We start from the raw sequence: 16372 nt of genomic DNA, 5'->3' as shown, positions 1-16372 counted from the left end.
AAAAAGGCGGACCGCTTTAGGGACTGCAATAATGTGGTGTTTCCCGTTGAGCCACCGGGTCAGAAATACTCGAAATAGTAAAATAAATCTTGCTATTACATAGTTTAGATTTTATCGTGTGCAATGCTATTCATATGATATCGCCGAACCATAAAAAAAATATAATAAAGAGTATGGCCCAGCCGGAAACAGAGCGTCCCGGAAATAGGCGGGCTGTTTCTCGTCGGATTGTAATTTATGTAACCTCATCCGGCGGCTCAAGCTTTAGCTTAGCGCTATTAGTAGTTTTGTAGTTTGGGTTTTGTTTACCTCTCCTGCCGTGATGCCTGCTGAAAATCTACGATGGGAAACTTTACAGGCCTTAAAAAATTCACCAAAGGGAAATATCATATACAACCCATACTGGTCGGAAAGGGGCGAGGTGAGCTAACTCTAGCTAACTCAGACATTAGCTGACTAATGGCTAACGTTAGTTAATTTTAGCAAAGCTGTCCCTGCCTGTTTAGCTAACGTTAGCTAGACTGTTTAACCATTTAGCTCCACCGGCACCACAGTTTGCTAAAATCACCAATTATGACCATTAGGAAGGAGCACCAGCAGGTGGAAGTCTTTAATTAGTCAACGTTATTTAGCTAATGTTTTGCTTACCTTAATAGTATTAAGCTAAACGAAGAACTGGCTCTTCACTTTTTAACTAGTGTAGAAACTTTGTCTCTTGGTCTTCCACTGAGTCTGACATTGTCTGGTGGATACGCACCAAAAAATAGGTCTAAGGTAAGCCACATAAAACAGTGGTGGAAAGTCAGTAAGTACATTTACTCAAGAACTTTACTTTATTATTTCCTTTTATGTCACTTTAGACTTGTACTTCACTACGTTTTAAGAGTAAAATCTCATTCTACATTTGTAGAGGAGTAAAATGTCCATAACTACTACCTACATCTGCCAGATGTAGTTACTTTTCAGATTAAGATTTGAATATTAAACTCTTTTTGGCCTGTGACCCCTCACAAAAAAAGCAGCATCTTGTCATGGTTCCCCTCTAAACTAATCAGATGGTTTCATTTCTATAACCGTTCAAATGATCCAATATTTAGCAAAAAGTTCATAAAATGATAACAGATTTGTGTATCAGAACATTTTTTCTTCTTTCCTCTCCAATTGATCATTTCACGACCCCTCAGATTTATATTGTGACCTTTGGAAGGGCCCGGACACTAGGTTGGGAACCACTGGACGAAACTACCTAACTGTATATAAAGTAGTTAAAACTAGCTCCACGTTGACCATATTGATGCATCAGTGTTAGTGATTTTAATCATGTAATGAAATGTAGTATAATAATAAAAAAAGGCCACAAGGACTGATAGAAAAAGTACTTTTACTTAATACATTGTACTGATAACACTTCTGTCCTTGTACTTAAGTAGGATTTTGAATGCAGGACTTCTACTTGTAAGAGAGTATTTTTGAATTGGTACTTTTACTTGAGTAAAGGATCTGAGTACTTCTTCCACCACTGGTTATTAGGTATATTTGCTCAAGCACAGTTTTGAGGTGCTTGTACTTTTACTTGAGTATTTCCATTTTATGCTACTTTATACTCCGCTACATATTAAAGGGACTTGTTATATATTTTTTTTATTTCACTACAGTTACTTTTGTGTTCAATATTAGAATATTGACCAGCAAAACTGCCTAATTGCCATTGTTTAATTAATCATTAGCGTCCATCCACAACTTATGCTATGTCTCTTCTTGTCTAATAGTGAATATTTGTTTGTGATTTAACTTTTGGTGGTGTGTATATATTTAAAACTACATCTGACTGTTGTCTTTTAAACTGCCTTGAAAAGAAAAAAACAAGTGTAGTTGAAACGTCTGTGATATGATAAAATAATTGGAGCTCAGTGTGTGTTCATCTGCATTTAAACCATTAAACGCGCCCCATGAATGAAGTACGCTTGAGGTTTAGTGTGTGTCTGTGTTCTTGCAGCATATTTTGGCTGGTTGTAAAGAGGCCCTCAGCTTGTCCTCGCGCTCCGGGGTCATTTTGGAGCGTCTCGACCCCTTGCCCCTGCAGACGTCCTGCTTTCTGGGCTCCAGCTCCGGAGACTCCAGCCCTGGCCTCTCTGAGGAGATCTCGGCCTCGGCTTCCTCCACAGGATCCATCCCTGACATCAACGGCAAGCACAACACACCGTCCGCAGCCCCGTCTTTAAGGATCGAGAGTGAGCAGGCAAGTCTCTCGTCCCAGCGTACATGCTGGTCTTTCAGTGTTTTTGTATGTGAGGGGGAAAAAAAGCTTGTCAGACTAAACTGTATTTTCTGATAGTTAAAGGAATAACTTTTGTGTGATTTTACCAAGGTTTTTTGGAGCTTAGTGGTATTTGAGAGAGCATATATACAGAATATTGATATATTTGAAACAACCCGAACTGCTGGTTTCAGAAGGTCATGTTACATGGCATCAAATTAGTTTTTACATCAGTTTTGGTTTGCAAGGACAGGCATTACTCAGATGTAAGAGATACAGTCTAAAACAGACAAGTTTTAATATTAAATTTAATATCTCAAAACCAGCAGATTGCCCGGTTTTTCAAGGGGATGTTTAACTTTTCTGTGGAGCTGGATGTTATGCTTTCTTCCCTGTAAAATGATAACAGCTACACACTTTGTATTACTTTCTGCGACTCTGTTTGAATTAATCCACCTGTCTGAATTTCTGACTTTCCTCACGTTAACGTGCTGCAGGCTGTTAGTGATGACGCGAAGGATGAAGATCCAGAGGCAGATGTCAGCGAACTTTCCAGTCCTTCATCACTGCCTGCCATCTCCCTGCTGTCACCCAAAGCCATGGAGATGGCGGGACGCATTATCAAATTTGAGGAGGAACAAAGAGAAAAGGCCAAGGTCAGACACTATGATTCTTAATCAGAATCACACTCAGGTTTATTTCCAAGTAGGTTTTCAACATGCAAGAAATTTGTCTTGGTATTTTGGTGCATAACGTTCACAATAAACAAAGTAAAAGAAAAAGTACTGTGAGTCACAAATCTTAAATATGAAGTCGAAATTAACAATAAAAAATTTGTAAAATATGTCAGTTTTAAAATCAAAAGAGCTGTACAGTGTTTAAAACGAAGAGGAGGCAAAATATTTATTATCCCATAAGGTCAACTTAACGGCTGTGTGATAAAGTGTTGGCTGTACAGTGTTTTATGTGAAATAGATTGTACATTTTAAACAAGGGCATGAGCATAAATGCGCATACAGTGTTTGTGTAAGAACAGTTTTCATTTTTGGACAGAACATCATCTTGGGGGGGGCGGATTCATTAATTAGATCATTCAGAGTAGTGCTGAAACAATTAAATGATAAATTGATTAGTCAATCAGCAGAAAAGTAATTAAGAATCATTTTCATAATCGATGTAATGAATAAAAGCAAAAATACCAAACGTTTACTGCTTTTCTCTCTTTATATTAATGTAAATGTATTATGTGGACTGACCCTAACATTCTGATAAAATGATTAATTGAATTAATCGATAATGAAGATGATCATTAGTTGCAGCCAAACATGTGTCCAAGTGTTTCATTTGTGAACCAAACAATGAATTTATCTTGTTATTAAAAAAATATTTTTCCAAGTACTTTTTATTTTTGAAGTAGTTTTATTGTAAGTTAGTCTTTTTTTTTGTTTGTTTTTTTTTTTTTTTTTAGCACTTCAAATGGTTAGTATATCCTTTTCTTCTTTTTTCTTTGACTTATTTATGATTTTTAGGAATGGGGAAAAGTCAACCTGCTTATAGAAGAAATATGTCATATAAGCTTTAATGTTTCGGTATATTGAAGCAGCTGAAAGTGACTTTAAGCTTACCTTAGTCCTACTTTTTGCTGAGACTTTCTTGACTCATAAGTCAAAGGACCATTTTTAAGACCATTTCTTGGATGTTTTATACATACCGGCCCTGAAACAAGGATGTAACCCATTTGATTAGTTAGGTGTAATAACCCTGACATGCAGACAGGAAGCTCTGCAGTCTCACCTGATTGATGTCTTAAATGTGTCTGCTCAGATGGCGCTCAAACTGCGGCAGGAGATGCAAGAGAAGCTGGTGGCGGCGGTGGTGAGCTCCGAGTCGGAGCAGCTGAAACGCTTCGAGGAGTTCATGGAGCTGAAGCAGAGGCAGGAGTACCAGAGCATGAGGGACATGATGGACAGAGAGTAAGAGCCATCGGGCAAAGACGCAAGTCTTAATGTTGTTTCATTTCTGAAATGTTACGTTCGATCAAAACTTTTCCACTTCCTGCACTGTAGAACTAAAGAGAGCATCGGGCGTCAGGAGAAGCTGAAGGAAGAGCAGCGACACAGAATGAAGGTACGATCATCAGACCACGTGTAGAGAGGACACGTCTGTGAGCGACACCCTAAAGACGGTTGCTTTAAAGGTCTGGAAACACCATGAAGTCCGGTGGTATTTGCCAAGCATCTCAGAGTAGAAAATCAGTCCTAACTGGCTAAAAAATGTTCAGTGTTTTTGGTCTAGGAGTCGAAGCATTTTACCAACTTAATTAACTTTTAATTACACCCATCTGAGCTGATATTTAGGAGAGCTCCACAGGGGCCAAGTGATGGAGGCCAGACAGAGACATTTCATATTGAGTGATGACAATGAGCTTATTAATAGATTAATAGAGTTTTGGCAAAAATATATTTAAAAAAAGAGAGCTCGTGCTCTCACCGCCTAAACCGAGGTCCGCACAGATGTACGGCAACAGGGAAAATGATTAATTGAGTTTGTCACAGCTAACAATTCTGGCAGGAATAAATCAAACTTCGCTCACTCACAGCTCCTCAGATAACGTGCAGATTAATTAATTTACAGAACAAGCTGCATTCTTGCAAATGTGGGGCTTCATTTATTCGTTTATTTATTTATTTAAAATGGTCGTGCTATATTGAAGCGCTATGCTCAAATAATTAATAAATTGTAAATAAATAAAAAAAACAAAAACAGTTTTAAGGCAGTGGACAAGTGCCCACAGCCTACAGAGGGATTGTAATCATCATTGCAGTATTTACAATACATGCAGGACACAGCACTATTACATTATTATAGGCATTGTAAAACAATGTGATTGGATGGGGCGGAGCAGGATTTTATTTCTTACAACAACATATTTTTGCATATATAACCTAAATGGCTTAGTTACCTGTATTATTTGCCTATATACATAAAGCCTGCGCAGAAATTTTTTTTGCTGTTTTCCGCATTTTGAATTTTACCACTCTCTGCTACTGCAACCTGCAACTGTGAGAGTGTGGTGAAACAGCGACGTCACGCTGTCGCCGAGGCGTAATCCTTCTCCTTGCTGAAAGTCTGTGTGGGAAGCTTCATAAATAACACAAGTTCTGCTCAGAGTTAGGGGTGTTTCTAGTCCTGGGTTCACCTGTAGCACAATTTCAAGGAGTGATTCTGAGTTACCTGATTAAATATGGACCCTGACCCCTGTTTTCGTGATAGCGTGATACACCTGAACTCACGAGAAAAACATCTGTAAGCAGCCTTGCGTGTTCTGCACAGTATAAACACATCTCCTTCGTCTTCCTCTGCGTCAGATCCTCAACCTGCGGCTGCGGGAGGCGGAGCAGCAGCGGCTGCGGGAGGCGGAGCTCGAGCGGCAGCGGCAGGCGGAGGGCAGGGAGAGACTGCGTAACCTTAACACCATCCAGGAGGAGATCCTGCAGCTCAACCAGCTGCTGGAGCCATCCACCAAAACTGATCTCCCACCGGCCAGCCTCAGCTCCTACAGCACCCGCGGGAACCAGCTGTGCTCCCAGGTGTCCGAGGTGGTGCGAAAGACGGCAGAGGTCAGTGTAACTGCTGAGTCGTAAAGTTCAGGTTTGGATCGGGGCTAACTTCCTACGCTGACAGGGGAAAAGTCTGGAGAGAGATGGAAAATTATTGTGCTTGTGTTGTTACAACTTGATTCGTATCACTTCAAGTAGCTACAACATTGTTAAGACAACAAGAAGTTAAGAGCGAAGAAACGCGAGCAGTCAGACGATCAGACAGGTTGGAAACAAACCCACAGGAACTTATTTGGAAGATAAAATAAAAGTGAACTGTAAAATGATCACCCAAACGTTTTATAAACGTCCGTAACGGTTTTCTTTACTCAACTTTGATCTATCGTACTTTGGTGTGGATTATTTTTTCAATAATATGTCAGAAAATGTGAAAAATGCCGTAAAGAATTTCAAAATAGCTTATTTAAAAAAAATAATAATAATAAATTTTCCTCTGACCACCAGTCCAAAATCCAAAGATATTTAATTTGACAATGACGTAACACAGAGGAAAGCATCAAGTCCTCACATTAGAGAAGCTGGAACCAGAGAACGTTGTTAAACGGCTGAAAGGAGAAGTCGTTGATGAATATTCGCTGGATCCAGTAATCGATCAGTCAACTGATTGATTGAGCACTAACACGTCACTACAACAAGTTTCACTTTGACATTTCCCATTTGTTCCATTTATTTTTTATTTTTTTTCCTACACTACACATCTCCTCGACCTTCCGGTTGCTCCATCTTTTAAAAACACTGTGTGCGCAGTCAAGCAGTGTTGAAACTACATCTGAATTTCTAATGGCGATCTCCACTTTTACAAAGATACTGAACATGTCAGGCTGGCTTTTGGGGAAACGTGTATAAATGATGCACAAGATACCTAGAATGTTTTAAGTTTGATGTAATGGTGCAGCTGAATAAAATGCCATCTTGGTTTTGAATATTTCATTCAGTGTAAGTGCCATATACCTTAGTGTCAGTGTGGGAAAATGTGTTGTTTTTTTAATAACTGAAAAGATACTAAGGGTGAATATGTAATGTGTGTTCTGTATATTTTATATAGCGTTTTTCTCTCTAGCTGCTCTCGGGTTTCCCAGTTCAGGATGAATCAGACTTGGATCTCTGATGTGGATCATCCCCCTCATCAGACTCTCTGTAACCTTTTTCTACTGTGTCTTTCCAGGGAGAGTTTCCCAGCGTGGAGGACATGACCGTGGCCGAGCGAGCCCTCCACGAGATGAGGGCGCTGATCCGGCTGATGCAGGAGGAGGTCGCCAAGGCTCAAGAGAAGAAGAAGAAGGACCAGGAGGAGGAAGAGCAGCGCAGGAAGCAGGCGGAGCTGCAGGCGCAGCAGGAAGCGCAGAAGAAGGCGGCGCAGTCGGCCATAGAGAAGGCACGGAAGAAAGGTGAGAGAATCGCTCTGATCCAGGACCGTATACTGTGTGTCGCTGCATGGACGTCACCTAGAACTCCATTCATAAAATGTTAAAAATGAACTCACCAGATGGTAGAAAATCTTCTTGGCGACCTATAAGCTGGGGGAAAAAAACTGTCAGGAGGCTGTAAAGTAACAAAAAAACATTGCTTTCTTGACTGATGACATTTCACAAGTAAAGAGTCAACATCCAGCCAAGTACGCAACAAGTGTTCTGTTATCGAGGATCGTTCGGGAGCTGACGCGTGGACTTGGTAGCCAAGTATCTCAGAATGCATTTTGTGCCAACCAGCGGTGATGGCAGAGATTTTGAGCCTGGCTTAAAGCTGTTTTATAGTTTTCGTCCCGGGGCTGCTGTTATGTCACTTTATTAAGTTTTGATGTAAGTAACCATTTAGATTTCGAATATGTGGTCAGTTTATCCAAATAATGCCAATTTGGCAATTTGCTTTGGAGATGTGAGGACCAGCCGGTCATCATCCCGGGGAGGACAGTCTTAATTTACCGCTGGTTCTAATGTCGCAGTGTTTTGATAGTATGGTAGATATAATTCCTTCATGGAAGATAAATTTTGGTCTCAGTAAATACGGACAGAGGCAGTGCGATCTGCCTATTTACACATCCAGCAGACACAAAGAAACATTATCATTCGATTTGAAGTCGTGTTTGTGAATTTAAGTTGATGAATATACGTCCAGTATTCACTCTCTTTTCAGCTCTTGTTTGGTCTCCACCAACTCCTGAGAAAACTATCTGGCTCTTTAGCTGCTAAATGTTCCACTTTCCTAACCAGCTAGTCTCTAACTGTGTCTGCCTGCTGATCGGTGCAGGGCCGGTCGTGTACGCTGCTGGAAATGACACCGATGCGAGTTGAAGTTAACGGGCTGAAAAAACCCAAACAATGAGTTTTAAAGACGCTAACTGGCTCCATAGAGCTAACGGGAACTTCAGTGTTGAGTGATTTTTCTCCGGGTTCATCGCTACACTAGTGACCCCTTTCACATTACATGTAGTCATCTGACCTATTGTTAACATACACGTATGGTTTAGAGCAGCTTTTCTTTTTTTAATGAGACTTCAAACCCTCACATGGCAGCAAGAAGTGAATGCTTACATGTGAAGGACTGCATTCGCTAGAGTTATTACTTCTTCTTCTTTTCCTTTCGGCTGTTCCCTTTCAGGGGTCGCCACAGCGAATCATGTGCCTCCATCTAACCCTGTCCTCTGCATCCTCTTCACTCACACCAATTAACTTCATGTCCTCTCTCACTACATCCATAAATCTCCTCTTTGGTCTTCCTCTAGACCTCCTGCCTGGCAGCTCCAACCTCAGCATCCTTCTACCAATATATTCACAGTCTCTCCTCTGAACACGTCCAAACCACCTCACTCTGGCCTCTCTGACTTTATCTCCGAAACGTCTAACACGAGCTGTCCCTCTGATGTCCTCGTTCCTGATCCTGTCCATCCTCGTCTCTCCCAGAGAGAACCTCAACATTTTAAGCTCTGCTACCTCCAGCTCTGCCTCTTGTCTTTTCTTCAGTGCCGCTGTCTCTAAGCTGTACAACATCGCTGGTCTCATCACCGTCTTCAACACCTTTCCTTTCATTCTTGCTGATACTCTTTTATCACACAACACACCTGACACTTTTCTCCACCCGTTCCAACCTGCTTGCACTCGCCTCTTCACCTCTTTTCCACAGTCTCCATTGGTCTGAACCGTTGACCCTAAGTACTTAAAGTCCTGCACCTTCTTCACCTCTGTTCCCTGTAACCTCACCGTCCCACCTGGGTCGCTCTCATTGACGCACATGTATTCTGTCTTACTGCGGCTAAGCTTCATTCCTCTGTTTTCCAGAGCAGACCTCCATCTCTCTAGATTTTCCTCCACCTGCTCCCTGCTCTCACTACAAATCACAATGTCATCCGCAAACATCACAGTCCATGGAGATTCCTGTCTAACCTCATCTGTCAGCCCGTCCATCACCAGAGCAAACAAGAAGGGGCTCAGAGCCGATCCTTGATGCACACCCACCTCCACCTTGAACTCCCCTGTCACACCTACAGCACACCTCACCTCTGTCTTACAGCTCTCATACATGTCCTGCACCAGTCTAACATACTTCTCTGCCACTCCAGACCTCATACAATACCACAGCTCCTCTCTCGGCACCCTGTCACACGCTTTCTCTAAATCTACGAAGACACAATGCAACTCCCTATGACCTTCTCTGTACTTCTCCATCAGCATCCTCAGCTAGAGTTTTTACTAGTTAATATTTTTTGTCTGTAATGCAGGCATACAGAATACCGCGAGTACTTTTTAAAACATTTGACGGTTATTGTTTTCCAACAGGGCTGCAGAACAGCGCTGAAGACAGCACGCTGAAATGGTACAAGGAGCTGCAGGAGTCGGCGGCTCAGTGTGCTCAGTCCTTCGAACAACTCAACTCCCCAAAAGACGTCCAGGTGAGTTTGCGCAGTAATGATAATAATAATAATATCTTATTTTTATAGCACCTTTCATACACAAATTCAGCTCAAAGTGCTTTACAAATTAAAAGAGAAAAGAGCAGTTGATTAAAACAGCATGATACAAATTCATCTTTACTGTTTGTACCAGTATTTTTCCAGTCGGAGAGGAAGAGTTTCCCTATATGTGGATTCAGCCATACAATAAGTGAAATAATAATAAATAAAATACAGTCTTAAAATAGGTACAAAGTTTTATATAAATCAGAACTACATGATCAAAGAAAAAGTAAACAAGATTATGAAACTGATCATACCAACGTTCGAGTACGTGACGTCTTTAATACTACAGTGCCCAAAACGTATTTAGGTTCAATAACCAGCCGTAATATTAAGCGCTGTTGTGGCAAGAAAAAAAGTGCAGTAATGGTGACGCGTAACATTTTCAGTATTTGCTTGCGAGCAGAACTCTGTACGCATGGTTTCATGTCTCCTCTCTGGACTCAGACCAAGAAGCTGAAGCTGGAGCTCCAGAAAGCAGCCAGCATCCCCGTCAGTCAAATCTCCAGCAACTCTGGATCGCAGCTCAGAGAAATCTTCGACAAGATCGACAAGCTGCTGTCGGGACGGGCGGTGGTGTCGGGGGGGAAGTCTGTCTCCACCTCCCAGCATCCGCAGGGCCTGGACTTCGTCAGTTACAAACTGGCTGAGAAGTTTGTGGTGAGTCCATTCTGGCGCTGTTTGATTATATTATCCCAGAAACTCCTCAAATTGAATAGATGACTTGTGGGGAAGGAGGGGAAATGTGGGATGCAACACCAAAATATGGTCATTCAAAAATAAATGTTAAAAATCTTTTCAGTTAGTGTCGTCAAGGAAATATAACATGATATTATTTTTTTTAGTCATTTTTACAGTCGGTCACTTTTACATTCGTCAAAAAGGGGAAATCGCATGATATTGTATTAAAGTTGGCTTTAGAAATAGTGCTGCGACGGTTAGTCGATTGGCAGATAATTAATCTACAACAGTTGTTGTAATAATTGATTAGTTATTTAATCAAGCAAAAAGGCTGAACATTCTCTGGTTCCAGCTTCTCAAATATAAGGATTTGCTGCTTTTCCCATGTAAATGGGAAATATTTCGGTGGTTTTGGACTGTTGGTCGGTCACTTTCACTATTCACTGAGATTTTATACACTGGATGATTAATTGATCAGTCCAAAATAAATCATGAGTTGCAGCCCTCAATAGAAAATGTCTTTTTAGTCTGCAATTTAATTTGTTGATCAGTCTGTCACTTGAAGCAGGATTACCGAGTTTATCAGGGTAACTTTACGGAGCGCAGCTGGGAACGCGTTTCAGATTTGGTTTTTACTCAAGTTATCCAGCTAACTCAGGAATCCTGCTACGTGAGACAGACCTCACTTTCACCCAAAGACTGTTGTTAATATCGATTAGCAGAGAGAAATTAGATCACAGTGTGCTATCCTTTTTTTAAATATACAGCAGATGACAACAGTGGGAATTAAAACCCCTAACTCTTACTTTCTTATGCAACACAGAACAATCAAATTACCAGTATTTAGTCTATCATGTGTACAAATAAACACAACCCACAACAAACCACACAACAACAAAACTACCTGTGGGATTATTTTTTCTGATTTTAAATTTTCCCCCCGTAGAAACAAGGCGAGGAGGAGGTGGCGTCTCACCACGAAGCCGCTTTCCCCATCGCCGTGGTGGCCTCTGGCGTCTGGGAGCTGCACCCGCAAGTGGGAGGGTTCATCCTCGCCCACCTGCACAAGAAATGTCCGTACGCAGTGCCACATTACCCTCCGATGAAGGAAGGCACGCCTGTGGAGGAATACCAGAGGTCAGGGAGACAGAAATGTGTCGCCACACCCTCCTTTTTTACGCGGTTAATAAGTTTTTGATTAATCACAAAAATAATCCTCACTTCATCAGGATTCTTGGTTACCGTGTGGACGACTCCGGGGTTGAAGGTCAGGACAGTTTCCTGAAGAGGATGTCTGGGATGATCCGTCTCTACGCCGCCATTATCCAGCTGAGGTGGCCCTACGGCGCCAAGCAGGGGGTAAAAACTGTCTCACTTCCTGTGAGGTCCCTGTTTGTTTGTTTGTTTGTTTGTTCGTTCACTCCATCGTCACAGAGACTGCACTGTGGAGTTCAGAAAGGCACCGTTTCCAAACATTATTAAGACCTTCACATCTGTGTGACAGTGATTCCTGGTTGTGTTGAATCCACTTTTTACTTGATGCGTTTCAGTCTGCTCCTCACGGCCTGAACCACGGCTGGCGTTGGTTGGCTCAGATGCTCAACATGGAGCCTCTGGCAGACATCACAGCAACGCTGCTGTTCGACTTTCTTGAGGTGAGTCCTGAGACCTTTTTTAAACATCAGCATTGCTGTATCTGTACACACACAGATCCCCAATAGAGCACAGAGATTATTCAGTTAAAACATACGGCACAGAGGGGCTTCCTGGCGGCCAGCGGGTAAGTTGTGGGCCGCGTCGTCCAATGTATGACCAAGCAGATCACAGTGAGTGAAATACAGCGTATAAAGTGACAGTTGTCTTTTGTTGTTTTCTCTTTTTGTGCTGAGTTTTTTTCAGAAGCGCGTGTTTGTGTTTTGTTGTGTTTGGACTTACTGCGTTCTGTGTTGCGCAGTGAGCGTGGCGGTACAAAGTGTAGTATATGTTAGTCTGTTAGTTCAGGTAAGAGTTTAGTATATTATGACCAGTGCAGGTTCATTTTGACTATCGTAGAAAAGGTTTCAGTCGTAGTCATCTGGACACTGTTTTCAGAATCAAGACGTTTCGGCTCCCATCCGGAAGTCATTCTCAATTGTGAAGAAATGGGACGGGAACTCAGAAATTTAAGCTACTCTGTGTTACATAAGCCCCGCCCTCAGGAAGGAGTCTACCTGAGTATCTGTTGATTAGCTAGTTTCACCTGAAACTGACCTAATAGTTACCATGATGGCCCAGTAATCCGTAATCAGGCCTATTGTTTTCTGGCTGCACCTCCCTCATCACTGTTAAGTACCTGATTAGCATGTGATTGGCGTGACCAAGGTGATAATACACTGTGATAGACTTTGGGCAGATTGAATCTCAGACCACCATTTCTGTTCAAAGAGGGGTTCTCTTCACCTCGCTGTCTTCAAATGTGTGGTTTGTAGCTTTTAGATGCAAATGCACGGCGCTCTGACTACGACTGAAACCTTTTCTACGATAGAACACTCCTGGACGAATGAGGGACTACACCGTCTTCATTTTGACTATTTTTCAGAGCTAATTCCCCGACTGGGAGCCTTTATTAAAGCCTTATTAGTGACTGTTTGAAAAGCTGGTGATGCAGCAAAGTTTATTTTATGACTGTGGTCAGTGAAAGCAGCTGTGGGTGTAAATGTGGCTTAAACATCTAAACTTCAGTGTTGATTTTTCTCTTTTTTTTTTTTTTGTTTTGTTTGCGTGTCTCCTTCAGGTTTGTGGTAATGCTTTGATGAAGCAGTATCAGGTCCAGTTCTGGAAACTCATCCTGCTACTTAAAGAGGAATACTTCCCAAGGTACACTCTCGCTGTAGATTTAAAGCATCTTTCACCAGAAGGTCAAATATTTTAGCAGCAGCTGTCGCCACAAGTTTAACTTCCTTCTGTCTCATGATGTGTCTCTTTGGTGTCTCCAGAATTGAAGCGGTGACCAGCACTGGACAGATGGGCTCAGTCATCAGACTCAAACAGTTTCTAGAGGTATGTTACTGCTAATGTTAGCACTGAACTGAGCAGACACTGTACGGCTTTATCAATCTTGTATGTTGCATTAACTGAACTCTTTAATCAGCCTCGCGCTGTGAGGTTCACACTGGTTTTGTTTCAAACAACGTCCTCAATGTCATTTTGTGCATTTCTACTTTTGAACGTGAAGCAAGAAGAAAAAGAGCAGCAAAGTTGAGTTTTATTTATATCACAGCAGTGTCCGACACAACAATGTAAAATGCTACTTCAGTAATTAAATGCAGTTTAGAAACAGAAAATCAGATCACAGAACTGTTCAAACTGCAGCTCTAAATGTCTGACCCCTCAGAAATCCATCCGATGGTCCCAGATTATTGATCTTTACAATCCGAGCCTCAGACAGCAGCCAGTCTGGCAGGAATTCAGCCCAGTTCATAAATTAGTCACGGGGCGACCACTTAGGGGTTAAAAATGGCTTAATCCATACAGCGTCTGCTCGCCATTTGCTTCTGCACCTGAGATGAAAGAACAACGTAAAGCTGTCTTCCCAAAAACGAGGAGTCAAATTCACTCGCAGCATGCGGACATTTCATCTACATCTACATGTACGTGACGTGACGACGCGCAGTTAAAGTAGAAATGTTGACAACAGGATGATTCTGTAATTGTTTGTAAGGTTCATCGTTATTGTCATAACACAATACAGGATTACACATTGAAATGCCCCCTCCACACTCAGAAAACATTTTAAATAGGACAAATTAAATAGGAAGAATAATAAAATAGGCAATAAAAACAAACAAGGTAGAATAAGAAATAAACTGAAGGAAGAAACAGAAACTATAAATATACATTTATAAAGTGTGTTTAAATAGTTTTTGTGATCTCAGTCTCGGTTTGTTTCTTGTGGGGGAAAAAACTAAACTTAACTTTGCCTCCAACACGTAGACGTCACTGAAGAGCCGGCAGATCAGTCCGCCCAAAGGCCAGCTGAGCTCCGTGTTCTGGAGGTCATGATGACGGAGGAGGAGGAGCCATGTTGGATGCTGCTGCCTGACGCCGTTTTTTAGGACTGAATAAAGCAGAGAGGGATGTGGTCTGATGCCGGGGAAACTCGTGTCCTCTGTGTCTGGAAGGAGACTTCCTCTGCAACTTCATTCAGCAATCATTGAGGAACAGTGGAAGCTGCGACTGCAGGACGATGGTTGTCTCGCGTGTTGAAGTGACGCAGCTTCTGTGGCTTGTGAACTTTTGTGTCCGTTTCATTTATTGGATGTCTCAACGACACAGCGGAGGCCACTGCACTTTCTGAATACAATATATTCCAGAGTAAAAATTAATCCGACAGCTTTGGAAAGATAGCAAGATATTTATCTCTGGCTTCCTCCAAACAGCGAAGGTAGCGCTTCTCTCGCCAACACATCCGTCCTGCCAACATCTGTTCGAATGGTTTTCTGGGTGTCATCGAATAATTAGCGCTGTGTTGAGACGTGAACGTCTCCCTTACGTTTCTTGTGAAGTGCCTCCAAAGATCTCCAGTGTTCAGGATCACAATGTGGGAGCTGTTTATATTAGTCTTACTGTTAGTTTGTTGTAAACGCTGTTTGTTTATTTTACTTTATTTGGCCACTACAGGATCACTGCTGTTTGTGTTTTTATTAAGTCTCCACAGTCGCTGTTCAAATCAAAATTGTGTTGAACGATTTGAACTTTTGCTATTTATTTTTTTTTACGAGTCCACCGTGTGGAAACAGAGTGACGATGAACTGTCGTTTAATCATTGTGACCAGAAATATGTAAAGGGGTTTGACTGCAAAACTGCTGAAGTGCATTTTAGTCAATATTTCCAAAACACAAATGATTTGATCCTCACGTGGAAGCAGAAACCTGAAGACGACTCGGCGCTTTAAAGTGAAACTCGGTGTGCTTTTTGTTCCGGCAGAGCCAGAGGTGTGTTCTGAATATAATGTAGATTATACAGGTGTGTGTGTGTGTGTGTGTGTGTGTGTGTGTGTTACCAGAATGATTGTGCATCTGCATCTATATCTATAAACCAAATGTCTGCAATAAAACCTCATCAGCAGTTTACTGGAGGTTTCTGTCGTCCTTGGGTTTGTTTGTTTTTACCCTCCATGAAAAGTTTTCAGAAGAGTAAAGGAATCACGCAGCCAGTGTGTTCGATCTTCAGTTAGAGCGGAAGTTGACTGACAATTTATTGAGTAAAATTGTCAAACTGTCTCCGGTTCAAGCTTCCAACGATCAATAAAGAAACGCCTGTGTCTTTAAGATAAATGTATTTTATTATTACAGTTCTGGTACCAGGACGCAAGACTCCACACATCAGACGCAGCACAGTGTCCGCTTCCACCAGCCTCGATATATCCAAGATGTCACGAGGGCAGCTTCCTCGTCGTCTTCTCGAAACACCAAAATCCAGTCAGAACCAGTTTCGAACGAGCATATCTCAAGAAGTTGAGACCCCCAAAGGTCTGAATCCTCTCACGTCAAAGGTCGCAATGCCCCCTTTTGAGTCATTCATCACTTTTACATAAACATTTCAGTAATTTTTCCACCATGTTCAAAGCAATCTTTGGGTTTTGGACTGTTGGTCGGATAAAACGACACTGGAAGGCTTCACCTTGGGCTCAGTGACGGGCATTTTAATGGCTGGATTAACCAGTTTGAGGGCCCCTGTTGCCTCCATGTTCCCTTGAAATACAGTGCAAATGGCACAGAACCGGGAACCAACCGGTCCTGGAATATTACCTGGCAACAGGTAATATTGTGCGTCAGTTAGTCCGTGGTATGAGCACGGCAAACTAAAATAATTAAGGTTTTAGA

At 41.9% G+C, this 16372-nt stretch overlaps 1 protein-coding gene across 1 annotated transcript; it reads left to right on the top strand.

Moving 5' to 3' along the window:
* Positions 1-193: 193 nt before the first annotated feature.
* Positions 194-15619, top strand: gle1 (GLE1 RNA export mediator). Its single transcript, XM_044195224.1, has 15 exons — positions 194-421; positions 1997-2239; positions 2755-2913; positions 4082-4230; positions 4324-4384; positions 5626-5877; positions 7043-7265; positions 9651-9763; positions 10274-10486; positions 11454-11644; positions 11737-11866; positions 12058-12162; positions 13281-13363; positions 13483-13546; positions 14480-15619. The coding sequence occupies exons 1-15, from the start codon at positions 323-325 to the stop codon at positions 14546-14548; spliced, it is 2154 nt and encodes a 717-aa protein (XP_044051159.1). The 5' UTR covers positions 194-322; the 3' UTR covers positions 14549-15619.
* Positions 15620-16372: the final 753 nt, after the last annotated feature.

The sequence above is a fragment of the Siniperca chuatsi genome, linkage group LG5 (genome assembly GCF_020085105.1).
Source record: "Siniperca chuatsi isolate FFG_IHB_CAS linkage group LG5, ASM2008510v1, whole genome shotgun sequence".
Taxonomy (NCBI): Eukaryota; Metazoa; Chordata; class Actinopteri; order Centrarchiformes; family Sinipercidae; genus Siniperca; species Siniperca chuatsi.
The sequence above is the reverse complement of the archived record's forward strand: the minus strand, read 5'-3'. Positions and strand labels throughout refer to the sequence as shown.

Bases quoted from the DNA above. Each gene is read 5' to 3' on its own strand.
- gle1 (XM_044195224.1), top strand. From the start codon at position 323: ATGCCTGCTGAAAATCTACGATGGGAAACTTTACAGGCCTTAAAAAAT. The intron at 9,764-10,273 runs GTGAGTTTGCGC...CTCTGGACTCAG, and splicing joins ACTCCCCAAAAGACGTCCAG to ACCAAGAAGCTGAAGCTGGA. The intron at 13,364-13,482 runs GTACACTCTCGC...TGGTGTCTCCAG, and splicing joins AAAGAGGAATACTTCCCAAG to AATTGAAGCGGTGACCAGCA.